The 27776-nt window shown below is 43.0% G+C and overlaps 2 protein-coding genes and 1 long non-coding RNA gene across 5 annotated transcripts in view; 2 read left to right on the plus strand and 1 right to left on the minus strand.

Moving 5' to 3' along the window:
- The first annotated feature begins 9563 nt into the window (after positions 1-9563).
- dhrsx (dehydrogenase/reductase (SDR family) X-linked) overlaps positions 9564-27776 on the plus strand; it is a 40656-nt gene continuing 22443 nt past the window's right edge. For 2 of the 3 annotated variants that reach the window (XM_048977996.1, XM_048977998.1), the window contains exon 1: positions 21186-21321. In XM_048977996.1, coding sequence (XP_048833953.1) covers positions 21222-21321 — 100 coding nt within the window. In that variant the 5' untranslated portion in view covers positions 21186-21221. Of the gene's footprint in view, positions 10064-21185; positions 21322-27776 lie in introns of those variants that run through there. The other variant, XM_048977999.1, reaches the window with a different exon arrangement.
- Positions 13108-21647, minus strand: LOC125709492 (uncharacterized). The gene is made up of 3 exons (XR_007382731.1): positions 21595-21647; positions 16564-16683; positions 13108-13643 (listed from the first exon to the last, which is right to left on the minus strand). It is a non-coding gene; the product is annotated as an uncharacterized LOC125709492 (long non-coding RNA).
- Positions 21187-27630, plus strand: LOC125709469 (E3 SUMO-protein ligase ZBED1-like). Its single transcript, XM_048977951.1, has 2 exons — positions 21187-21321; positions 23332-27630. The coding sequence occupies exon 2, from the start codon at positions 23369-23371 to the stop codon at positions 25409-25411; it is 2043 nt and encodes a 680-aa protein (XP_048833908.1). The 5' UTR covers positions 21187-21321; positions 23332-23368; the 3' UTR covers positions 25412-27630.

Raw genomic sequence — 27776 nt, forward strand, 5'->3', positions numbered from 1 at the left:
TGCAGACTCTACAGATTATTTACAAAATTATAAAACTGTTAGATACATGAAAAATGTGTGTGCAGACTTGTCTCGAATTGAAAGTCTCACTCCAGCCAGCTAACCAAACTTGGCAACCCTGACACTAGACAGAAGTCCTAGTAAAGGGTAGTCTGCAGACCTGCCAAACCTCACGCATTTGAAATGATTCTCCCCCAAATACCTTCTTTTCTCTCGGATCCACGGTTAAGCTTCTGGCTACATGGCACAGAGGAATTTTTGTCTTCAACCATTTAATCGGATGGGGAAAAAATAGCCTGAAACCAGCTTGAAAGAAAAAAATTCAGAAATCTTGACAAGTCCGCTGTTGATACACCTAATGTACCGAACGTTATGTATAACGTCCTAATGATAAGAAAACAACAAACAAGTAAACAAGTTCCCTTGTGTCTTTTCAAAGTTTGAAACTATTAGTTGTGGCCACCTGAATTTTTCCTGGTATCGATGCCTCTCCGACACCCCTGATAAGGTTACTGTATATCACAGGTCTCAAAATAACTTCATTTACATGAATTTAATTGAAATGTTCATAGAAAACTACTTGGTTATTTAGAGACGTAGAGATGACTAATTTAACTGGTTAATGAGGACTAAACCTGTACCTCATTTTCCTCTGTCAGGTCTTTGGGGATTGGTTTGTCTTCAAATATTTTCTCATAGGCGATTTTGTTTTACTACATGCCAGAATTTTATTATAAATAAAATAAAATGTGGCAGCACCATTGTCATGCCCGGCTCGTCCGCTCCTCGTGTGTGCCACGCCCCCTAATTACCCACGTGTGATTTCCTGATCCTGCCCAGTCGTGTCTTGTTTCCTGCTGCCTTGTTCTGTGTATTTAAGTCCTGGTCTCCCCAGTTTGCTTTGTCTGTCATTAATGTCAGATGATGTCAGTCTGCGTCCAGTGTTCCCGGCTCCCCGAAGCCAGAATAAACCCCCGTTTTCCCGTATACTGTTGCCTGCCTGCTCCTTCCGCACGATCGCCGCTCTCTGCTCGCGATCGTTGCCCACGACTCGTGACAGAATGACAGACCACAAAAAGAAGCGGAGAGGGAGGAAGAGAGTCCCGCAGGAGACGATCCGTCTCGGCGCCTGCTCGCTCTCCAGGCTTTGGCTCCCGACTAGGGACGAGAGGGAAGTACCCGCCCTACCTCCAGCCCGGAGGCTGACCACACGCGACCCCGATCCCGTGTGGAAGTACTGGTTCTCCAGTGAGGACGAGGAGCCCTTCCTCTACCCATACCCGGAGCCGGAGGCCTTTCTTCCGCCGTCCGTTTTTACGGACGTCGCGCCGCCTCCCGCCACCGCTAGGCGCCAGCGAGGGAGAAAGAAACCGGCGATCGCCGGTACAGAGGACCTCCCTCCGCTGCTCGCTGCAACGGCCGGACCCGAGGAGCTCCCTCCGCTCCTGCCGCCGGCGGACCCCGCTCCCGTGCAGCCGCCATTGCCGGCGGACCCCGCTCCCGTGCAGCCGCCATTGCCGGCGGACCCCGCTCCCGTGCAGCCGCCATTGCCGGCGGACCCCGCTCCCGTGCAGCCGCCATTGCCGCCTTCGCCGCTGCCGCCTTCGCTGCCTGCTGCAGCTCCCGGGCAGGTGCCCCCACTGCAGCAACCTGCAGCTCCCGGGCCGGCGCCCCCACTGCAGCAACCTGCAGCTCCCGGGCCGGCGCCCCCACTGCAGCAACCTGCAGCTCCCGGGCCGGCGCCCCCACTGCAGCAACCTGCAGCTCCCGGGCCGGCGCCCCCACTGCAGCAACCTGCAGCTCCCGGGCCGGCGCCCCCACTGCAGCAACCTGCAGCTCCCGGGCCGGCGCCCCCACTGCAGCCACCTCCTGTTCCTGACCGCGCTGCAGCTCCCGGGCCGGCGCCCCCGCTGCAACCACCTCCTGTTCCTGACCGCGCTCCAGTTCCTGCAGAGGCGCCCCCTCTGCAGCCGCCTGCTGCAGCTCCCGGGCAGGCGCCCCCTCTGCAGCCGCCTGCTGCAGCTCCCGGGCAGGCGCCCCCACTGCAGCCAGCTCCTGTTCCTGACCGTGTTCCAGTTCCTGACCGCGCTCCAGTTCCTGCAGAGGCACCCCCTCTGCAGCCGCCTGCTGCAGCTCCCGGGCAGGCGCCCCCACTGCAGCCACCTGCTGCAGCTCCCGGGCAGGCGCCCCCACTGCAGCCAGCTCCTGTTCCTGACCGCGCTCCTGTTCCTGTCCAGGCGCCCCCACTGCAGCCACCTGCAGCTCCCGGGCCGGCGCCCCCACTGCAGCCACCTGCAGCTCCCGGGCCGGCGCCCCCACTGCAGCCACCTGCAGCTCCTGACCGTGTTCCTGTCCCGGCGCCCCCACTGCAGCCACCTGCAGCTCCCGGGCCGGCGCCCCCACTGCAGCCACCTGCAGCTCCCGGGCCGGCGCCCCCACTGCAGCCACCTGCAGCTCCCGGGCCGGCGCCCCCACTGCAGCCACCTGCTGTTCCTGACCGCGCTCCTGTTCCTGACCGCGCTCCTGTTCCTGACCGCGCTCCTGCTCCTGACCGCGCTCCTGCTCCTGACCGCGCTCCTGCTCCTGACCACGCTCCTGCTCCTGACCGCGCTGCAGCAGCTCCCGAGGCGCCCCCTGTGACAGTTTCTCCCTTGCCCCGGCGAACTCGACCCCGACCTGGGGTCATGTCTGTGTCCCGTAAAGGGAGGGGACACAGACGCAGGGCTGGGGTCCCGCCCGCCCTGCCCCCTGGCTCGCCCTGCCTCGCCTGCGCTGGGGCTCGGTTGGCGCCTGCGGGTCCTGGCCCTCCGGGTCGGCTGTCGCCTGCGGGTCCCTCTCCGGTGCCTCGTCGCCCTGCCTCGCTCCCCTCTCCGGGTCCTGGTCGGTCGCCTGGGGGTTCCCCGACGGCGGCTCCTCGGTCGCCTGCGGGGCCCCTACCTCCGGCCCTCCCCCGGACATCGCCGCCTGCTGCGGCTCCCCCCTCCTCCGTGCCTTCGCCCTGGCCCCTTCCAGCTCCCTCGTCCCCTTCCCTGGTGCTCCCTCCTGCTCCCTCCCTGGCCCCTCCGCGGGTCCCTCGCCCTGTCTCCTCAGCCCCTTCTCGGTCCCCTTCGGCTCCGGCCTCCCGGCCGCCTGCGGCCCCTCCGGCTGCCGCCCGTCGCCCGCTGGGGCTCCCACGGGCTCCCCTTTGTTCCCCCGCCTTCTCTCCCTTCTCTCCTGCCCTGGTCCCTCCTTTGTTTGCTCCTCCTTTCTCCATTCCTCGTTCCTTTGTTCCTCCCGTCTCTGCTCCTTGTGTTCCTCCTTCTCCCTCTGGCTTCCCTCCGTTCACTCCCGGTCCTTTTGTCCCGCCTGTTCCCTCTGTGTCTCCCTTCCTGGTTTGCCTGTCTGCCTTCCCGACCCTCTGTCAGGTTTTGTCCTTCGTCTTGTCCCTCGCTGTGTTTTGTACCTCAGTCCTGTTCCCTGTCCAGCGTTGATTCTGTTCTTGTTTTCCAGGTCCTGTCCTGCCTCGTCCCGTCCGTCGCCCCCTTCCTTGGCGCGCCCGGTGTAGCGCGCCTTTGGGGGGGGGTTCTGTCATGCCCGGCTCGTCCGCTCCTCGTGTGTGCCACGCCCCCTAATTACCCACGTGTGATTTCCTGATCCTGCCCAGTCGTGTCTTGTTTCCTGCTGTCTGGTTCCGTGTATTTAAGTCCTGGTCTCCCCAGTTTGCTTTGTCTGTCATTAATGTCAGATGATGTCAGTCTGCGTCCAGTGTTCCCGGCTCCCCGAAGCCAGAATAAACCCCCGTTTTCCCGTATACTGTTGCCTGCCTGCTCCTTCCGCACGATCGCCGCTCTCTGCTCGCGATCGTTGCCCACGACTCGTGACAACCATAGCAACCAATCAAGGCAATCATCAACTCGAAGTCCACAGAAATGAATTTTTTTACAGGTGCACAGAAAACTCAAAACTGAAATTTTACCAAACTGAAAAATTTTACCAAACTGAAGTCGACTCCAAAGCTTTCCACCTGGAGTCGAGGAGTCGATTGTCTTCGAAGTCGAAATCACTGTATACCAGTGTAATTAATAAACTTTCAGTTTCCACAGTGATCTAGTGCTGATTGAACACTGATTTGCCTGCATTCTGGGGGGTTTGTTGGTGATCTCCAAATACTGTTGGCGAACAGAAATTCGGGGCAAAAATCACGTAGTATGAAATTGCCATATCTAGTGTTGTAGCACTTTTTTTGCAGTCTTGGTCTTGTCTCCGAATTGACTTCATTTTCACTCAGTCTCAGACATAGAGGACTCAAGGTTTTATTTCAAGACCAGTCAAGACCATTCATCAAAACACCGTAATATTTATCACGATGGCTTAATATTCATCTGTTATCTCTGAGAGCTTGACAAATGCAAAATGTGTTGATTTTTCACACCAATTTATCTCAGGCTTGTAATTTAGGATTGGTATAATGCACAGACCTGAATCATATATCTTTGCATTCAAGAGAACTTACTCAATTCTGTCGTTAAAGTTGCAGCATTGTGTACTAAAATATTCCATAATAATCCTGTGTGTAATGAGGCACATATTTTAAAGATTTTCCACAAAAAGCTCCCCTAATAATCCATAAAACATCAATATTATTCACATTAAACAGAAAACAAAGCGTAGGCCTGTAATCGCTTCTGCAATGGTTCACGGACCCTTCTGGGGAAAAAAATATTGGTACTTAAAGCAGTCATTAATATTGCATTATACATACCTTCATACATACATTCATAAAGTATTATAAACACAGCTATGGCTATTCATAAAAAGGCATAACACATTATAGTCATGTGTTATAATCATATGCATTATGAATGCTCTATGAAGGGCTCATTTATAATGCACTATAAATACCTTCATAATGCAGTACAAAGCATCCTTAATTGTTATACTGACCATTATTATGCACTATGAAGGTATTCGTAGTGCATTCTAGATGAGACCTTCATAGAGCATAATGCATGTGAAACATGGCTATAATGTGCTATGACTTTTTATATTTATAGCTGTGTTGATACTTTATGAATATTACAATGAATTATAAGAACTGTTGTTAGGCTTTATGAATATGGGTTTCATAGAAAGTGCTACCAAAATATTTCTATTATAAAATGATATTATAAAACATTTATATTATACTTTTTTATTATAAGCCTATAAATAAAGGGATAGAAAAACACTCAAAAATGGGGCTGGAGTTCTACTACAAATAACAATTATTTGATATTTTCACAATATTTATTAACAAAGGTTTGTATATTTATGTTTTGATGTTGAGCTCCGTCAAAACAGTTTAAATAGAATGCAGTAACTGTAACACATCTCGCATGTAAACACAATGACATGCTACAGTGTTGGTTTGTTGTTTGAGGCTAAAATGCGGACTTTTATTCTAAAATTTCACTTTACCATTCATTACCAGCGTATATAGGCAGAAATACAATAGCGATAAACATTCAAAATCAGAGTCTAAAACCTAATAACACATATATATATATATATATATATATATATATATATATATAAACCATGCAATGCTGTCTATCGCATAACTTCAACAAGTTACCAAATGGATGCAAAATCAAAGATATTCATCTGTGCCTAGCACTAACCATGTATCCCTTCACAATACTAAGTCATATAAAGGTCCTCAATGAAACCCCTGCATTCCCACATCACATAGACTCCAATCTCAACATTTATCAAATTATCTTTGTAGTGCATGCAAATTTTTGTATTAGATGAGACTAAAAACTGAGCGCAAGTAGTTTTTCCTCATAAGACCGGTGATATCTAGACTGTGTCAGCATTTACACATCAAGGAGCCCCGAACGTCCTGAAAACAAAACCATAAAGCATATGTGCTTAACTCATACTCATGTAATAAGCCTAAAATCAAAAGTACTGTGATTGGGTGTCAAATATCCTGCTTCAAAGTTCAAATGCAACCAATAAAGTGTGTTTCATTTGAAAAAAAGATTACATTTGTGCAGAAGCATTTATACTGAAATTTTAAGAAAAGACGTCCATGGTTCAAATCATACTGTGACAAATTTACACCATATTGCCTATGATGGTGCCTACTGTATGCTCCACATTTTATAGTGTGTTGTGTTATGTAGTGTGTTTCTGATCTTGAACTGGTCTGGCCCTGCCTTGGTCTTGGTCTTGTCTTGGTCTTGTCTTGGACTCAGTACACTCTAGTCTTGATAATGATTTGCTCTCAGTTTAGATGGTCTTGACTACACCACTAGCTATATCACATCACATCTGCTTTCTTTGTAGTCTCTGTTCGAATCATGCATGGCTAACACCGGCGAGGAAGTCCATGAAAAGCTTTTAGCTGCTCACAGCCCCACAGCCAGCAAGCAAAGGCTTGTCTTTCTCAGCAAGTTGTGAGCTGAACTTCCCAAGCGGATTGACCATTCCAAGGAAGCTCCTCGGCTCACTGAAATTCTTAGTCTTGTTCATTTTCTGTGACCTCAGTCACCATGCTGTTTTGAAAATGCTTCAGCAGCAGAAGTAATCCCAAATGGCAGAAGTCTGAAGAAATGACAACCAAAGGGTATTGCAAAGATAGCTAGTTTAGCTGAATCTTTGGTCAGTGGTATTTGCCTGAACCCCACAATAGAGTCTAGCTGGCAAAATATTCTGGCTTCCACCAGTATCCCCTGCATTACTGGCAGAATGTGTTTCTCACAATGACTTTTTAGCTTTGAGAGTTTGACACATATACATACAGTCCCTGATTTCTTTGGTACCCCAGCACCAGTCTGTCAGTTTCTTTACCCTGCTGATGAGCCCGAGGCCTTCCAGTATTCATCACCGGCTCAGAGGGTTAGGGTTAGGGTTACGGTTCGGGTTAGGGTTAGGGTTAGGGTTAGGGTTAGGGTTACGGTTCGGGTTAGGGTTAGGGTTACGGTTCGGGTTAGGGTTAGGGTTAGGCCTGTGTTTGGAAAGTTGCTGGTTTTGGCAGAATCACATCTACAGGCCCTTAACCCCACCCCCCCAAAAATGTTTGAGTGGCACTGGATAAATGGATGATACTGTGGTTGGACCTCAGGCCTCACTCTCAACTGTGTGTGTGTGTGTGTGTGTGTGTGTGGGCGCGTGTATATGGTCCATGCATACCTTACCTTGGGGTCTCCACAATGTTATGAATGAGAAAACTCAGTTTTCAAAAAAATCATGTCTGCAATCAGAAACCTAAAAATGCAAAAACTCTTGTATTTTGTTTGGTGTCTGCGAAAGGAAAGCAAGATGAGATATGTGAAAAACGTATCTCAATATAATTGTGCAGAGGGAAAATAATGCATCATTTCATTGCCTGTTTTTGGTTAAGGACTCCAGCACATCATCCAGTGTGTACAGGAAATTATTGTCTATGACCTGCTCTCCCTCCAGGGCCCTTACAGTTCCGGGGTCAAAAAAAGCAAGTAGGATCATTGCCAGCCCCTCACACACTGCCCACTGTCCCTTTTAGGATGAGACTCCGCTCACTAAAGACACAACAGCAGCTTAACCCTTCAGAAATAGTTGAAACAAATGAAAGACCTCTCATAATACAAATAATTACTACCTCTATTATCCAGCACTATTCATTTAAACATCCATCCATCCATCCATTTTCCAAACTGCTTATCCTATTGGGTCGCGGGGGGTCCAAAGCCTATCCCGGAAGCAATGGGCACGAGGCAGGGAACAACCCAGGATGGGGGGCCAGCCCATCACAGGGCACACTCACACACCATTCACGCACACATGCGCACCTACGGGCAGTTTAGCAAGTCCAATTAGCCTCAGCATGTCTTTGGACTGTGGGGGGAACCCGGAGTACCCGGAGGAAACCCCACGACAACATGGGGAGAACATGCAAACTCCACACACATGTAACCCAGGTGGAGACTCGAACCCGGGTCCCGGAGGTGTGAGGCAACAGTGCTAACAACTGCACCACCATTCCACCCCTCATTTAAACATATTTGCCATTTAATGTTGTTTTAAATTGCCTGTCTGTTCCCTGTGAATTTTTTAATGTCTATACTCTATCTAACAGATCTATACTCTGTTTTCTAGTTGTGGTGCATATTACTACAAGACAAGTTCCTTGTGTGAATTTCAAGGCCAGTAAAAAGCTCATTTTGATTTTAATTCTGAGTATCCCATCGTTTTGCTTACTTTTTGTCCTGTCAGTAGTATTTGCACATTGATCGTCTTGCACTCCCACCTCTTTTTAATCCTATGGATGTTTTAAAAATAGCCCATGTTCTTCCATGTTTATTTTCTTCAGGTACTTAGTGGATGTTATAAAACTGGTCTTCATTTTTCCTAGATTCTTTCATGAATCAGCGATTTAGTTGCTTTTAGAGATGTTTCCCTTTCCTGATTTTGTCTTCACAAAAAAACACACACATCCACTTTGATTTCTTTGGCTTCTCCACTTTGACCAATCATTTACCCCCAGATTCCTCTTGGATGAGATCTTTGAATCTGGCTAATTTCCTACCTTCGAGTTTGTGAGTAGGTATATACAGAAATCAGTATAACTAAACTTATACATGTCCTTCCTAAATATGAAAAGCACAACATATCTGTATTGTTATCCATTTCCTTGGTAATAAATAGTGTCTTAGTCCAGTTTATTTTAACTTGCTTATGCTTATGAGGTCAACTCATGAGTGATCCAACTACAAAATGGTTAGACTCTTATAAAATATATCAGAATGTGACATGGCGGACACGATCTAGCAAACTAGTAAGAACTTGGATGGACAAAAGTAGATGGCAGTAGAGGAAATATCAAAAACAGAGGAATTGATTAAATGCACAGTACTTTGTCAATTCAAATAAAATGTATTTTAATAAGAAATTACAAATAGAACTTTATCAGGAAAATAATCAAGTGCGATTAAATGTATTAAGTATCGTTATCTGATATTTACAGTAAATTATAATTGTTGGTTAAAGAAACCCGCAAATTGCGCCATCTAGCGAACGCGAAAGATATCACGTTTGCCTAGATCAGACCACTTGTGGGGCATACCTGTCCTTTTCGTTTGAGAGCAGTCGTGCTGCTATATAAAATATTTAGTTTTAAATAAAAATAATGTTGTGTATAAACATAGGCCCTATATACAGATCACCAAGCCGAGACAAAAATGTTAAAATTACTCACGTTTACCAAATGTTCCGAAGTTTCAGTTTCGTAATAATATTGGTAACCGGTACGTGGTTTATTTTCTGCCATGTTGTTAGCCTTATAAATCTTAATACATTAAGGAATATCAGCAATTCCTATTGTAAAATGGAGCGATTGTAAAATTACTCACAACGAAATGACTCCAGCAGGTTTCCAAACACCACAATAACCTTTCCTCACCCGATATTCAAACAATCTGAATTATTACGAACCCATTAAAACCAAGAAAGCTTCTCAATGAAGACAAAACTGTACCGCTATTTTATTTATTTATTTTTTTCAGCAGTCGAGCTTCACAGACAGGGGGCAGGAACTTTGCTATGCATCCTCACTTTGAAAGGCAAACCCCGACATTATCAGAGAGAAGCCGGCAAAGCAATGGTCTTTCCCTGCGTGAATTGTGAATGTTGTGTATGATGCATAACTAATGGGCGACCAAGATAGCGTGGAGTTTAGACCTGGGGATGATTTCGAGAAGCCCAGCCGTTTCTCCTTAACTCATCAACTTGGCACGAACCAATGCAGATAGCTAAGGTTTGGCTTTCTGCTGTGGGAGACGCTCCGTGTCCATCATTGCGCTTCTAAGTGCGGTTGCAGATAGTGTCCTTCTGTTGCAGCCCACTGGTGACATGCAGTCTCTTATATCTCCGGTGACCAAAGCTATATTAGTAGCCTTGTTTATTTTCGCAATTCTTCTCATCCTCTATGTGATTTTATGGTATATATGTCGAGACGTGGATTGTGATCACGGAATCTGAATGGGAGAATTGGACGCCGATTAGACAACACAAACTGAAAAGCCTGATAGTATTTCTGGCGAAGTCAGGGTGACCCCTGGTAAGTACACCGGCACGTCTCTTCATCTGTTGCCGATTAACCGCAGCAAAGAATGTCAAATGTGGCAAAAAATATTCATGTTAATTTTGATCAAAGTGATCGAAAACGTAAAGATAGTGTATATCGGATGGGGGTCTTTGTTTGCATTAGGCGGTGCACCCAGCCCACGCGTAATCACAGTGTTTGCAACGAAATCGTGCTATATTGATGCGAAATATAGGACCACCTGCGCCGCTTTAAACGTCTGTTTTCGATAGAGTTACAAAGGGAACGTTGCATTTCTTCGACGATTTTTCAACCATTTTCCCAATAACTGTCACAACATGAGCACCCCGTGCAACTGCGACCATCAAGCCACAGTCGTGCATAATTATACAATTTCAAGTAGACTAACTTGGGAATAAGTGGATACTTAATAGTTCTAACTTTAAAACAAAGATGATTTTAGGCTATTAGACAAAACATTATAAACACTGTGTCAGTTCGTATGCAGAACAGGACATTTTGTGTACCCTGTTTAAAAACAACGTAACATTTTATTCCATTATCTAAACCATATGAATTCAAGTTTACTGAAGCCATGGGAGATGTCCGATGCCAAAAAGGACTTAACATCCTTCAGGACTGCATTTCTCATTCTACAAGGAGTTGTGCTCCTTGATCCCAAGTTTTCCTTGTTTCCTGGTGCCACACAGCACAACGTGAATCACCACCTGAATCATTGCCTATAGAGCGTGCTCTGTACGACTTTAATACCACATTCGTTTTCTGTGAGAACGATGCTGCTTAATTTTTATGCAGCATTTTCAACACTGCTATGTTTAGTAGCCCAGTCTACTGTGTTGAACCACCGCATATCTGAAAGGTTGTATTAAGTAAATATCGAGCGGCGTGCCCGCTGCCACTGAATGGTTTGGCGTGTCCTTGGTGTAAAACTGAGGAATATCGCATGCTTAGGCCGGTGTTTTGTGACTCACCGGTTTAATACTTTTAGTACATGAGGAGACTGTATAATTTTATTTAATCGCTGTTAAAGTCAGAAAGTTAAAAAAAAATATATATATGGTTAAATATTGTTTATGAATTGCAACCAGTCCGTACAGATGTCTGGAATTCAAGTGGCTAATGCTAATTTTTTATAATCAAGATTGAAATTAATAATATAAAAACTGTGAAGGACAATTGAAGGGCGAGATCGTGATTTTCATTACAAATAAAAGTGCAAATGTAGCATATTTCACTTCTCACCAAAAAAAAAAAAAAAAAAAACATTCGAAGTAACAAATTTGTTGTGTATCACCCGGCCATGTGTGGTTTGGGTCTTATTTTCACATTTTCACTTGGTACGTTAATGCATTTAGAGAGAAGCTAAGTGGAATCACGTCCGATACTTTTTCCGACTCCGTTCAATTTGATTACATTAAACTTTCTAAAATAATTATTGCGCCCTGCTTACAATCTGAACAAATGCGTAAGCAATACATATTGTTCTAGAGGCACAATGGACACTATGTACAGTAGAATTATAGCAAGGCTTAGATTAATGATTTTATGCTGTTGTTGACGTTTACACCTGCTAATAGTTAGGATTTTGTATAGGATCCCCTCCCGAAACTTGCGCATAAACTCCCGAACATCCTTCCCCAAAGAAAATGCGCACTACCTATAACTGGACCAGCTACCAACGTGACCGTAGCGCTTTGTATAACCAATATGAATATTCATTTCACCTTGCATCTTAACTAAAATTGCATGGGTCTGTTCTCTTGCAGTAGATTTTAATCTGAATTGCAATCCACAACACACTCATTTATTTGTTTTTATTTAATATTGCCTTTTTAGTTGCATAATTATAATTAATGAGCATGAATTCTGAGGTCATTATTTTATTGTACTTATTAGTATAATCATGTTGAAATAACCAGTTTAAACCGCTCCCTACATGTGACCTATATCAGTGTATAATTGACAGGAAGATTGTTAGGATAATCTGTTTGAATAGTTTGGTCTTCTACTACTTCAAATCTGACACGCCGATACTATGTTTGTGAGTGTGTGTTACTGGGTTTGACCAGATCTTTAATGACTTTATTCATGGATACTATTGGTGTGTAACATTGTAAGTCATGCATTGTGCATAGCAGGTAACCTTTGGCCTACTCCAGCTAATGTCAGATTAAAGCCGTATACACTCAGCTGGAAAACACAGGAGTGGCACATCACTGAGATACAATGGGAAATACTGTAACAATGGAGAAAGAATCCAACATTACAATGGTCACCAAACATTATGTGCAATGGCAAAGAAGGCTTGTTTTGTTATTCACTTATAATATTCGATATAACTTTTTATTAAAAGGCATATCCCAGTCATGTCTCCGGTACCTATGCCGTACCGGAAGAGCATCCGTCTCCTTGATGAAGTGAAAGTGGGAGAATGACGACAGAACAAAAAGGCAGAGCAAGTGTTACTCAGCCTCTGTTTGTGTAAAGATCGGATTTGATAGGAGTTTTTGGGATATTAATGTAATGCAGATTTGCTGCCACTGAACACGTTTGATGAACTGTCACCCACCCCTGTCCCCCACCCCACTGTGCCCTTCTGTCTTCCTTCAGCAAGCAGGGAAGGACTCAGGCCAAAATTTAGAACTCTGCACATATTACTCATAGATATATAGCAGTTAGCGGTGGTTTAAACAAGAAATTCACCATCACGGGTGCCTCTGTGCTTGCGTTGCCAGTGGGCCAGCGGTATATATGCTGCTGAAGGGAAATCTTGTCGGGGGGTGGGGGGTGTTCATGGGCAAATGATGAGCATGCTCTGGACTCTGAAAGACAATTATAGAGAAGACATGGGAGGGGTGGTAATTACTGATGCCAGGTCATCCTAAAAGCATTCTGCTAACGAGGCCACGTGCCCTGATCCCGTGAAAAAGGCCGATGAGATGGCATCCTCAGTTTCCCGAGGCTGTCCTTCTGCCCAAGGCTGTGCCAAGGTGACCCCGCTTGTCGCTGTAAGCGCAGATGGCTTGGGGTGTGTGTGTTGTGCTATACTAACGAGGCTGGTATGCAGCGCGTGATCAACAGCTCACCATCTATATATTAATGTTTAGGGGGAAAAAAAACTACACAAAACTACAAAGCTTCTTCAAAATGTAATAATTGCGAGCAGCTGGATTCTGAAAATCAGCTGACTGGTCATTCATATTAGATTTTATGAGGAGCAATCCAGTAAACGCTCAGATTTTCAGTCCAAATTTCAAGCAGCAGCGCAAATTGGATGTTATATAAACGGTTACTGGAAACCCAAATGTAATCTCAAGCCGTGGACTCTGACGAAATGACAAACCATGTGACTGTGTTCAAACTTTATCAGTGATGGTGATTTGCATGTCAAGCCCGTCCCCTAAGACGACGCTTGGCAGGATGCTAGGTGAGTGGAGGAATTGCGCGATGAAACGGGCCTCTGCGCTTCTGCACTCGCAGGACAGATGGTCTGGGTCTTGCTGTGCCAGTGCAGCTCTCGCACAGACTCTGCCCAGAGTCGCCTGCATTCTCCACAGTTGGTGACTTCAAAGACCTTGACATAAAAAAAAAAACACTTATGGAATCCACAAATACCTTAATACCGCATTAATAGCACAGATCATATAAAATAAAATTAAAGAGCAATCCAGTGAATTTTAAACGAGATTCACATTCATTGTGCAGAGATTTTTAGGGAAAAATATATGCAGAAAAATGTCACTGAATATTCTACACATCAGGGTGATATTTGTGTTATTGTACAGACACGTGGTTACTGTCTACCCGTACAAGTAATGCCAGAGAAAGACATCAGTAATTCAGGCTACTGGGAAATAGCCTGTCCCAGGAAGCACAGGGCAGAGAACACTCTAGATGGGATGCCAGTCCATCAAAGGGCATACACACACCCAGAGAGAAATCAATTAGTCTAACCACACGTCAAGTCAAGTTAGTCAAGTGGGGCCTTATTGTCGCACCAAGCATATTCAGCACACTGCATATTGTGACTCAAAATAATGTTCCCCAGGGCACAGTGCTACGTATATACATAAAGTACAGAGATGGACGGGACAGGTGCAAAAAAATGTATGTGGACTGCAGGAGGAAGCAAAAGAAATCCACAAAGATGGGGAGAAAGTAAAAACTCTCCACACACTGATGAGGGCATACTGTCAGAAAAAAAGAGCAGCAACTTGTACCTTTGCTTGTCACTGGGGCTGTACCCTCAAGGGTCTGCTGATTGTACCTTAGCTGTAGGAAAATATACCTTTTAGTCTAATTTATGGTACAGAAATGGACTTTGAGAAATCCCCAAGGAATAAACAACATTAGTGTTTATGAACGACGTAGCATTAAGAAGGATACAGGAAACTCTCCCCATATCTGTATCTTAAAGGTACAGCATCAGTGACAAGCACTGGTACAAACTGGTACTCAGGTGTCAGGATCAGTCCCTACCCTATCCTGTCTGCTGGTTTCCGACTTGGCCAGCAGGTGTCGCTGGCCATCCCATTCCTATTGTTTGAGTCCATATTATTTTATGAGCCTCACCTCTATCTTGTTACTCATAACCCCGATAGTGTTTGGTTATTCGTTAATAGCCCAAACCTTGTTTCTTGTCTAGCCTCGTCACAAATATATGTACGTGTCATTGTGGAGTTTGTATGTGCTAGTGGTTCTGTGATGTGATCAGTTCCTGTTTGTTTGTAAGTCGTGCTGTGGATTGTAGGATCGACAGTAGGAATGAAACCAATAGCCCTGGAGGTGGGGGGCTATGGCACACCCCCTGAGGCACCAACACTGTGAGGCCTAACTGAACTACCTTTCATTTGTCCCTCTCTGGAAATGATCTTCAGGGATGACTTGAGAAGGATTGATAAGCTGAAGCGTTAGACATTGGTGTATGTGTAAGGGACTCGGTTTTCTATCCACTCATGGCCAGTGACATTTGGAGAGCAGAGATATTTTGCCATGTACTCAGGTGAAAAATCAATGCTTCATTTTCGTAGATGCCTCACTGGAATACAACTCTGTTTCCAAAAAAGTTGTGATGCTGTGAAAAATCTAAATAAAAATAGAATGCAATGACTTAGCAAATTAAATAAACCCATATTTAATAAAAAATACAACAAAGACAAATGTTGAAACTGAGAAACTTATTGTTTTATGCGAAATATATGCTCAATTTGAATTTGATGCCAGTTACACATTTCAAAAAAGTTGGGACTGGGGCAACAAAGACAGGAAAAGTTGTGTGATGCTAAAACAAAAACACCTAGTTGAACATCTCACAACTAACTAGGTTAGCTGGCAACAGGTCAGTAAGATGATTGGGTATAAAAAGAGCCTCCCAGGGCCATAATCTCTGTGCAGTGAAAATGGGGAGAGGTTCAGCACTCTGTGCAGTGAAGATGGGGAGAGGTTCAGCACTCTGTGCAGTGAAGATGGGGAGAGGTTCAGTACTCTGTGCAGTGAAGATGGGGAGAGGTTCAGCACTCTGTGCAGTGGATATGGGGAGAGGTTCAGCACTCTGTGAAAGGCTCTACGGGAAAATATTGCCGCAATGTTTCTGAAACTGTTGAGCAGTAGGAATCTTATATCAGCCAAGAATGGGACAACATTTTACTTTCAAAACTTCAGCAGCTTATTTTCTCAGTTCCCAAATGTTTAGAGTGTTATTAAACGAGGAGGTGATGCAATACAGTGGTAAACATGCTCTTGCCGCAACTTTTTTGAAACATGTTGCATCAAATTCAAATTGAGCATATATAGCTCTGGAAAAAAAATCTTTTTTTTTTTTTTTTTAAATCTGCATTGTTTAATTCTGGTTTAATCCTGGTTCTGCTGGCAGAAGGCTACACTGAGCAGCAGGCTGCTTCCAGGCTTCTAAGACCACAATACTCAAGAACAAGGTGAAGCAGGAGACACTGGAAACAACAAAAAACTAGCTAGGTAGAGGACAGAAGTGACTTTCTAATGCCAGAGATGACTGTTAACTTATCCAACAGTGCCTCATGGATCGGTTGGATGACATCAAGTGATCCTCAAAAAGAATGGGAGACATAAAGTGGTGTGAAGTGGTGTGGTATGCACTGATAGGACAAGTTTGTGTCAGGTTCCTAGAAGCAGGTCTGAAGTCCCATAAAGCAAAGAAGAAGCTCTTCATCAATGAGAAGCTGTAAACTCCAGGCTGGAGTTTACAAAAAATATATATTTTACACAGATGCACTTCCATAAATTGAGAAATGAATGAAACAAAAAATGTTGGTCTCTCCTTTTTTTTCCAGAGCTGTATTTGTCATAAAACAATAACATTTCAGTTTCAACATTTGATATGTTGGCTTTTGTTGTATTTTCAATTAAATGAAAATTATATTCTGTTTTTATTTACATTTTTATACGGCTTCCCAACTTTTTTGGAAATGGGTTTGTAAATATAGGAGATAATGACATTGTAATGGAATCCGTCACACCTTGGTCTGACGGAGGGGAGGAAAAGCAGCTGATCTATGGCCCAGCAAGGATTAAACTGGACAGCGGCATCATGAAGCTTCCATACACAGCGCTGTCCCAAGGGGGTGTATGAGACACAGCTGAAAGAGAAAAAAAGGCACATTGACCATACAGTTGTTTTTAAATAACTCATCATTCCAAGATACAGCAACTCACCTACCATATACCTAAGCGGTTTCCCTTCTGTACATTCATCCAAAAATGGTGCTGGATTATACGACTGGATCATTTGACTTGAACTGTCGGATGATAAAAACTATCCTTAGTTTTGAAGTATAACTGTGCTGATATCCAGTTGTCATTTTTAATAACACGAGACATACAGTAAGATGTCTTCCACCCTATTTTAGCCTTCTCCCAGGCATACTCCTGCATCAATGACTCACTCTGCCACTATTCAAAAAACCTATGCAAGTGTTTATTGCTGCAGATTGCAAACCTTCGCTTGTGCGCAAGGATTTTTTTTGCTGTGTGATAAATCCAAGGTCATATGCGGGGTTGTGTAGCTTGCTGTAATTTCCTTCATAATGGTTTCCAGCATTCTCATTAGCCACAGAATTACACAGGTTACAGGAATAATAATTATCTGAATCAATCACAGGATGACACAGTGACTGTAGCACTGTTGCTGCTCACCCCTAGGGTTGGGGGTTTAGATCAAACGGCCACTGTGTGTGTGGAGTTTCCACGTTTCCCCCATGTCCATCCAGTTAGGCTAAGTGGTGTGTCTAAGGGTATGTCTGAAATCGCAAACTTACATAGTCGGTACTAAATTCTGTTAGAAGCCTACATACTGTAAGAACATAAGAAATTTACAAACGAGAGGAGGCCATTCGGTTCATAAAGTTCATTTGGGGAGAACTTAACTAATTGCTCAGAGTTGTTAAAATCTTATCCAGCTCTTATGTAAAGGAATCCAGGGTTTTAGCTTGTGCTACACTAGCAGGAAGACTATTCCATACTTCAACTACACTCTGTGTAAAGAAGTGCTTCCTCAAATTCGTTTTAAAATGTCCTGGACCTGGATGTTTACCAATGATGTTGATCTATCAATGAAAAGAACTATCAATGAAAAAATACTTGTGTCAACTAATGTAACTGGACATTGTTTTCTATCTACATTTATACAGAAATGGCACTTCCTGCCGTGAGCAAACAACAGAGTACTCACAGAGTACTCAACTGGTTGGTTGAAAGTAAATCATGGTCTGGAGTTTTACTTTCTGGACCTGAAATTGCCACCTATGGAATATGACATTACTTTCCTTCAGATAATCCATATATATCGACACAGATCACTGGCATCTCCATGCTTTCAACCAATCAGACGGTGGTGATGAAACTGTCTCAGGTTGGTCACACTTTCTAGTAGAGCTGTGTCAGCACAGGGACAGGTTGGGTATGGCTCAGGTATGGCTTGCAGACTTTGCAATGGAAAACCATCAGATTTGGTACGGCTCGGTTCCTGGTGACAATGGAAAAGCACCATAAGTTTCCCAAAGTCTATGATTGTGTGTGTGTGTCCGGGGGAAGGGGGGGGGGGGGGGTAATGTATGTATTACATTGTGGTAGCCAAATATACCTAAAATGTGATAAAAAGCTGTTGTTTTGACCTTGTGGGAACATTTTTTCCCCATAAGAGGAAATTCAGTTTTATAAAAATCTGTGACTGCAATCAAAAAATTAAAAATATCTTGTATAGTCGTTTTGTTTGTTTACTTGTGGCTAATGTTAGGGCTGGGTAGGGGTTAAGGTTGTCATTGGTGGAATGAGGGTTTTTCCCATAGAAATGAATGAACGGTCCCCACAAAGATATGATTACCTATGTGTTGGACTGACATCCCATCCAGGATGTTCCCCAGCTTTGTACCCAGTGCTGTCTAGGTCAGTCTTCATGTGCCCCCACAAATCTTGATTTGAATAAGCACTTAGAAGATGGATGGATGAATCAATTACATGATTCATACTGAAGATGATTCACAGAAAAGGTGAAGGCTTCTGTAATGAAAGGCCTCGCCTACTGTACTTATTGAGTATTTAATTTTTGTCGCAAAGAAATACTGCTGTCTTTTTAACGTTACAGAAACTAAAATGGGATCTTAGTTTAGATACTAGTACATAGAATTTACTTCTAAATAAAGCCTTAAGTCATTAGTTCTGTGAGCTAACAAAGAATAGCAGAAATGACTGATGGCTATAATTCATCACTATATGAAAACAAATAAATGCCACTAACAGTTGTGTCTCTGCTCAAGCTCGCATTTTTCAGCTCTGTGGTCATGGGTCACATGTATCCTACATTAAAAGCATCCCATAATGCTCGCATGCGTCAGCCATTTTCTCTTCATTTTAGCTGCATAACAGATAATTATAGTATAGGGCATGTTATAAACAAGTGCTCAAAACCATTCATTCAACATATAATAATAATAACAATAATAATAATAACGACAACAATACTACTACTACTACTAATAATAATAATAATTATTATTATTACAAAGGAACAAAGGAATAATAATAATTATTATTATTATTATCCATCCATCCATTTTCCAAACCGCTTATCCTACAGGGTTGTGGGGGGTCCGGAGCCTATCCTGGAAGCAATGGGCACGAGGCAGGGAAAAACCCAGGATGGGGGACCAGCCCATCACTGGGCACACTCACACACCATTCACTCACACATGCACACCTACGGGCAATTTAGTAAGTCCAATTAGCCTCAGCATGTTTTTGGACTGTGGGGGGAACCCGGAGTACCCGGAGGAAACCCCACGACGACATGGGGAGAACATGCAAACTCCACACACATGTGACCCAAGCGGAGAACCTGGGTCCCAGAGGTCTGAGGCAACAGTGCTAACCACTGCACCACCATGCCGCCCCTATTATTATTATTATTATTATTATTATTATTATTATTATTATTATTATTATTATTATTTACCTGATTTTGTTTGTATGATAATATCCAGTAGACATAGTAGAATGGAAGATTTAGTAAAATATTCTTTGGGGTATGGCAGTACTGTACTCTGAAAGAAGAAATATAGGAATACTTCAGTTCAGTAAAAATAAACTAAAAAGAATGCGCAATGCGACCAAATCGTACTTGTCTTGTCAATGAGTCTGATCCATTTATTATGCTTTATCAGCTTTCACTGAAATACATCATAGTATTTTACTCCTATATCTTGGGGAACTTCAATTTTGTGAAAATTGCTTTATCCTATGATAACAGAAAATCCATGCCTGCAAATTCTTTGCTGACAAATCCCCGCCTTTGTTTGAATGCCTGAACAAAGGGATAAATGTGATCAGCCACCATGCATGTACTTCATTAATCCCAATGAGTCATATGCTCCTGGTCTTTCACAGGGGTTTACGCTTGGGAAAGCAAATTCACATGTGGGTTTAGGGTTTTCATATAAATGATGGCGCAGTATTACAGTCATTGCTTGTTTTGTGGTAAGATCTCGATCCTTCTAGACCATGATTTGCCTTTAATTCAGTTAAGTCAAGCCTTTTCCTTTTCCTGCAGTATATGTGTCTGGGGGGCGGCATGGTGGTGCAGTGGTTAGCACTGTCGCCTCACACCTCTGGGACCCGGGTTCGAGTCTCCGCCTGGGTCACATGTGTGCGGAGTTTGCATGTTCTCCCCGTGTCGTCGTGGGGTTTCCTCCGGGTACTCCGGTTTCCCCCCACAGTCCAAAAACATGCTGAGGCTAATTGGGCTTGCTAAATTGCCTGTAGGAATGCATGTGAGAGTGAATGGTGTGTGAGTGTGCCCTGTGATGGGCTGGTCCCCCATCCTGGGTTTTTCCCTGCCTCGTGCCCATTGATTCCGGGATAGGCTCCGGACCCCCCGCGACCCAATAGGGTAAGCGGTTTGGAAAATGGATGGATGGATGGATGGATATGTGTCTGGGTTTCAACATTGGCAAGGTGCAAAGGTTCCTGACAACTCAGTTTTGGAAAGGCTGTAAAAAGTCCAGCACTGGGCTAATTATGTCAAAGAACAGTGATTGACAAAAACATCATTAATATATGCCAGGATGGAATTATTATGGATCGCAAAACAGCACTGAACCAAATCGACTAAAAATAGTTGCTCCCCATTCATCTCCTTCCTCAGTCATCTGAAATGGACTGTTTGGTCATAAATGGCGTTATGTGAACACTGGATGCATGATTTGGAAATTATATATTGTATTCACACACACACACACACACACACACACACACACACACACATAGGGTTTCCATTGATTATGCATCATTAAATCAGAGAGTGGATCATCTAGGCTGGGGTGGCCAATCATTTTTGCAAAGGGCCAGTGTTATTGAGAATGAGAATAACAATAACGATTATTATTATTATTATTATTATTATTATTATTATTATTATTATTATTATTATTATTATTATTATTTATTTATTTATTTATTTAAAAGAGGCTTGTGCTTGGCCATTGTGAATGTCTCATGACACAGATTCCAAAGGCGGAACTTGTGTCGCGAGGTGTCAGTTTCCACTCCGGACTTCAACGAAGCAGCGCCAGGAGAGGGACACGAAACAGTGACGCGCCGGCGATAGCGAAAGCGCACGAAGAGCATGAAGCTCCTGAAGCTTATTTGGCCGGTGTTGAAGGTCTATTTAGTCGGCCTGAAAGTCCTACTCTACCAGATTTTCAACAAACCTTTCACTTTACCAGGTTAGGACTAAGTACTATTTTTTAGCCCCGACATGCACCATGTAGTTGACGTGATACGTACTGCGGTTATGGAGTGTCAGTGTCACTGTATATGGAAGCTGTTTTGTAAATATTTGTATAATTTCAGGCAAGTGGTTTGTCAAAATCAACAGTATAGGCTATGAAAAGAAACGATAACGCAACGCAATCGGGTGATGTGAAATAATGTTTGGTCCAGTGAAATAATTGATAGATGGTTTCAGCTTATTCTCCATTATATACTCAGTAACTCACCAGCTGCCGTTTCCCCTCTGTCTCTCTCTCTGTTTAATTACACGTTACTAGCCAAATTTGGCAGCACACGACTGCTGATTATGGGGCACTTAAGTAACTAACATGAAGGAAAAAAACGTGAAGGATGTGATTAAGAACTGGTTAGATCCTTTTAATAAAGAGAGTGATCTACAAAAACTGCTTCCTTTTGTACATTTTAACAGATGCATCTACACTACGTAGTTTAATTTCTGTCTAAAAACCCATGGATTTGATGTAGCGAGCATATATGTATGTTGTTGATTAATTTTGCAAGAAAAGTGTGGGACTTAACATGAAGATTCAATAGCAGCCATTATATCTCAGTACGTCAGTTATCAAAAGTAACCGCGGTTGATGTAACCGGACTTTATGTTCTTTATATAAACCAATAGCCAATATTCTATGTATATTTATACAAAGTTGAAAAGTATGCTCATAGTTGTAGTAGTTGGAAAAAATGGCTTTCGTGCAATGAGTAGTTTTAGCTCTTGATTTGTTCCTTTTTTTGCAAGAAAGAAAACTTTCACCCAAATATTTTTCCAGTCATGTGATCTGCGTGCAGCATTTATGCGCCCCTAATTTTTTTCTGTCAGCTCTGTTTGGTAATACATGTATAATTGGATATAAATCTAGAAATTTCTATCTAGACCTGTGCTCAATAAAAATCTGGTTGTTGAAGTAGAGTTAGAGCAATGCAATTTAATCTTGAAGCAGAAAATACATTTATATTTTTCTAAATATTCATGTTTAGAAAATGGGGGATTAATTTTTCTGTCTAGAAAAATAATGCTTAGTGTGTATCCATTTTCCTACAAAACGTCACTGGAAAACCTTTGCTCTGTTTGAGGTTAGGGTGGATGTCTTTATGATGGGCTGTGATCAGTTTACAGTGGGATTTTGTCACCTTCTTCATACGGCTAATAAGTTGTCATTCTTGATAAGCTTATAAAGTGGACGGGGAATGGAATAGGGAAGTGTCTAGGGGGGGAAAGCTTCTTAATGGCATATTAAGAAGCTAATATTAGGTTTTTCTCTCCGCCTGGGTCACATGTGTGTGGAGTTTGCATGTTCTCCCCATGTCGTCGTGGGGTTTCCTCCGGGTACTCCAGTTTGCTGAAGCTGATTGGACTTGCTAAATTGCCCGTAGGAGTGCATGTGTGATGGTGAATGATTTATAAGTGTGCCCTGCGATGGGCTGCCCCCCCATCCTGGGTTGTTCCCTGCCTTGTGCCCATTGCTTCTGGGATAGGCTCCGGACCCCCCGTGACCCAGTAGGATAAGCGGTTTGGAAAATCGATGGATGGATATTAGGTTTTTCATTGTGAAGCTTCCACACATATTCCAAATGTGGATTTCACAAAAATATTACCAAGCAATGTACTACCTGTCAGTTTTGTGCTTGTGTGCTGTCATTTTTTTATAATTTTTTTTGTGTCCTGCTGGTTCTAATGCTTGCTTTATCTGTAATTCAGTAGAGCAAATAATGAACAGAGCAGTTATGTATATATCAGTGAACTGCTGTTTTGTTTCTTATAACTATGTTGTGTGAAATATTGTCTCAATCTAGTGTTATCCCAGATCTAAAATTTATGGTAAATATGGTAGAAATGCTTAAATTTTTGGACCACCATTGGAAAACTCTTTTGAAAAACCTGAATAAATAAAAATTCTGCATGTTTGGTTTGTAAAATTCACATTCTCTTTTGACTTTGGTAGGTACTCTGATTGAAGGTTCATAAAGTCATCAGAGATAATGGAGAGTAAGGGTACAGAGGGTTCCCCATCAGACCTCAATCTGGTCGCTCATCCTAGAGCCAAAAGCAAGGTTTGGAAGTACTTTGGGTTTGACACTGATGCTGATGGATGCATACTGCACTGGAAGAAAATATACTGCAGAATATGTATGGCCCAAATAGCATATTCAGGGAACACCTCTAACCTTTCATACCACTTGGAGAAAAACCACCCAGAAGAATTTTGTGAGTTTGTGAAGAGTAACACAGAACAGATGAGGGAAGCCTTTGCTACAGCTTACTCCAAATTAAAATCTGAGTCCTCACAGCAGTTTTCTCAAGAGACGCTGTCTGTGAAGCAGACTTGTGGATATGAAAACAGAAAGCACAGTGACCTGATTTCTGCAATCATCAGCTTCATCTGTGAAGGCATGTACCCAGTGTCCATTGTAGAAGAGCCCTCATTTATATCGCTTTTAAAAACAGCCGACCCGAGGTTTGTGCCCCCCAGTAAAACTGAACTCATGACAAAGGCGATTCCTCAAAAATACTATCTAGTTCGAGAAAGCATGTTAAAAGAGCTTGCTGAAGTGATGTGGTGTGGCATCTCCACAGACCTGTGGAGAAGCCAAGCCCACAACAGAATATACATCTCCCTTTCTTCACACTATTTGAAAACCTGTGGGTCTAACAGCCTCACCCTGGCAATCAGGTGCTTGAAAACGTTCGAAGTGCCAGAGGATAACGCAGCAGAAAATATCACCCGTGCGTTATATGAAGCCTTTGTAGAATGGGGAATTAACCCGAAAATCTATGGTGCAACTACCAATAGCTTCCCCGATATCGTGAAAGCATGTTCACTTCTCGATCTGTCTGTACAGATGCCTTGCTTTGGACATACAGTCAATGAAGGAATAAGACAAGCATTTGAGATGCCGAAGCTGAACATGTTTTTGGGCCGCTGTCGCAAGATGGTCGAGTACTTCCAGCAGTCCGTGGTAGCTATGTACCTGCTGCGAGAGAAGCAGAAGCAACAAGCTTTAACTCAGTGTATGCTCATCAGTGACAGAGTCACCTCTTGGGTCAGTACCCTGGCTATGCTTCAACGGCTAAAAGAACAGCAGTTTGTTATTGCCTCAGTCCTCATGGAAGACAGTAACAATCACCATTTAATGTTGGAGGCCACGGAGTGGAGTATAGTAGAGGGCCTGGTTGATCTGCTGCTGCCTTTCCGATTGGTTGCCGACATGATGACCTCATGCCGGTACCCTACCATTAGCATGGTGAAACCAATCTTGCACATGTTGCTCAACACAACTCTTAAAGTGAAAGAAAGTGACCTCAAGGAGGTCGGCATGGTGAAGGAGGTGATCGCTAAAGTTCTGTCCACCACCTTTCAACAGACACCCGAGATCGACATGTTTCTGAACGTCGCCACATTTTTAGATCCCCGGTACAAGAAGCTTCCATTTCTCTCCCCCTTTGAACGCTCACAAGTGGAAACACGAGTGATCGAAGAGGGCAAAGTGCTCCTGGAGAAACGTAAGGAGGACTACTCTAAATCGGAGTCGTCATTGCAGTTCTCTGAAGAACCGCCGAGCAAGAGGCAGGTTATGGAAACCACACCTTCCACCAGCAATGCCAGCAACCTTTTGGCCATCATCTTCTGCCAGCCGGGGAGCGATGAGAATCAGGAAGAGCAGCATGCCCAGGTCTTGGAGGAGCTAAGCAATTTCAAATCGCAGAAGGTACTGGGTCTTAACGAGGACCCTCTCCGTTGGTGGTCGGATCGCTTGGCTCTGTTTCCCACCCTCCCTAAAGTACTTCAGAAGTACTGGTGCATCTCTGCCACCAGTGTCCTGCCACACAGGCTCTTTAGCTCGTCAGGCAGTGTTCTCGATGGGAAGCGGAACCGGCTGGCCCCAGCCCATGTTGACCAGCAGGTCTTCTTGTACGAGAACATGCGAAACTGCTTTGAAGCTGAGCCAACAGAGGAGGATGAGGGAGAATGGGGCGTAGAACAGGACCTGGTGCCTGGGGTAGGTGATGCGCTATCTGTGTAGGCTAAAGGCATGGTTGCTGTAAGGATGTCTTCATATGGCCAGTCACCAAAAGGGGGGTTGTCCAATTAGACCTGTACAATTTACATATGACAGTCATGTCTTGGGTCCACATTCAGGCTATGCTTCAATGCCTGAAGGAACAGCAGTTCATTTATGGGTTCTTTTCATTTGCATTTTTTTAACAAGATTGCTTACGCTTTGATACCAAATATACCTACATTAAAAGGCATCTGCATTTTAAAAAAATGAACATCTGCCATTGCTCTGATTATAGTTCCCTAGTAGAGCAATTTTATTATTGCTGAGCACAAGTGGTCTAATTTTCCTCGCTCTTGTAATAAAAAATGCACAAAAGTTTCAAACAATTTAATCCGTTTGCCACATAGGAACAAATGTTTTATTCTGAATTCAAATGTAGGTCAATATTTAGCAGCTCAACTTGAGTATTAGTTGTCTTAGAAGGTTTAATCGCTTGAAATATTGACATTCATTATTTGTTTTGTTATGCATCATGGCCCATGGTGAATATAGATGTGGTTGTAAGTGTCATGGATCAGGTTTTCCTACGTACATTTATTCTTACGTAGTTGCTGACTTGTGTAAATCCTGTGAAATGTTTGATATGAATATTTCGTAACTGTTTTTCCCAATAATTCCTCATGTATGTAAATACAATGTGCGTTTTATTACTGATTTGTTTTATTTTGGTTCAGCCCAACGATATGTAAATACACTTGGTCATAGCGTACATTTTCAACAATGGCTAGCTATTTTACCGTTATTTACCTTTGGTTTCTTTTAGGTTGCCATAGTTACCTTATTGGTAGGATATAAATAAATGTTTTAAACATTTAACTTTATGTAGTGTCGCTGTCATTTCAGCAGCTGATTATGCTTTAGTGTACATAAACCATAAGGTTAATGCGTAAATTATAGCCTGAGATCAGGCTGACGTGCCTTGAATGTTACATTTTAATCCGAATTGAAGTTGCTTCTTAAGGGAAAACTCACTGTGAATTTGCCCCAGTATTAGCTAGTTTTGAAAAATGTAATTTAATTGTCTTATAAGCAAATGCAGATCTCAACCATTATCGTTATAATGAACCATTATTTATAATCAGACAGCATTCGATTGGAGGAGTGGGGTTGAGTTGCACTTTGAAATATCTTGCCATATGAAGTGCTCCTAGTTAGATTTTACCCTTTATGAAAGGACAGCTCTGCTATTAACAGCTGTTTCTGAGACTTGCTGCTTGTTTTGTGACCCATAATCGTCAGTCACTTTTAAGTGCTGGTTTCTTGCACAGAAGTCTGGGTACGTGATGTGTGTTGAAACCTGCTCATACCGAATCACCACATAATGTAGCTTAGCTAAATCATCCCCTGTGATTAAACGGTCTTTGAAGGTACAGCAGCACCTGCATCTATAGAAGATAATATTTAATGCCAGTGGTCTGGAATTATGTCATTCAGCATATTATACTTTTGTTTTGCCTTTTTCTTATATGACAAATGCTTTTTTATGGGTCAGTGTCTTTTACTGCTGTTTTGCATATGAATACTTTTAGGCACATTTTAATTCCCTTTGCGTTCTGTATCAGACAGTTCACTGTTAGATGAGACCCCTTCTTACATGCCTTAAAATAATCAGAATAGGCTGTAGGCTTGAAAAGTACTTAAGACTGTATGTGAATGTTTTTGCACCATATTAAAATTAGCCTCAAAACTTGGATTTAATGCTATATTACTACTAAACCTGTTAATTTATGAAGTTATTGACTTGTAATGTTTTTAGCCATTGTGTTTGTCATTTAACAAACAAGCATGTTAGGTTATAACCTATTTCACTCCTGTTTTATTTAATGATTTCATGTCATGTCTCTAATTTTTCTTGCATTTCTTGCTTTTCCTCCTTAAACCTAGGAAGTGATATCCAGTATTGGTACTGCTTTTGCACTGATTTTCCTTAAGTTCGGTTCAGTTGAGGACATGTTGGATTTAGTTCAGCTGTATTAATCAGATTTCTCAGCCAGGACTGTGTCCTCTTAGTGAGCTTTTCATTATATCACTCTAAATCCATATAATCTCTGTGTGTATTTTACATGTAAAAATGTTGCCCCAGTGCCAGGCAAAAAGAAGGTTATATGTCTTTGTTTTGTTGATGTTCTGTTTACCTGAAACAGAAATAAAATCAAAATGAAACTCTGCTTCATTATAAATGTTGTGGAAATTCATTTGTCTTGCATTTAGTAAAATGACTGTAATAACTGAAATTTATCATTTCATTTTCATAGATTCTTCCTGAAATATGATGTTTAGTTGAGGAAGAAAAGACTGACTCAACCTAATTTTTGCTGGGGTGGGG

The sequence above is a fragment of the Brienomyrus brachyistius genome, chromosome 16 (genome assembly GCF_023856365.1).
Source record: "Brienomyrus brachyistius isolate T26 chromosome 16, BBRACH_0.4, whole genome shotgun sequence".
NCBI classification, from domain to species: domain Eukaryota; kingdom Metazoa; phylum Chordata; class Actinopteri; order Osteoglossiformes; family Mormyridae; genus Brienomyrus; species Brienomyrus brachyistius.

Bases quoted from the DNA above. Each gene is read 5' to 3' on its own strand.
- LOC125709469 (XM_048977951.1), top strand. From the start codon at position 23,369: ATGGAGAGTAAGGGTACAGAGGGTTCCCCATCAGACCTCAATCTGGTC.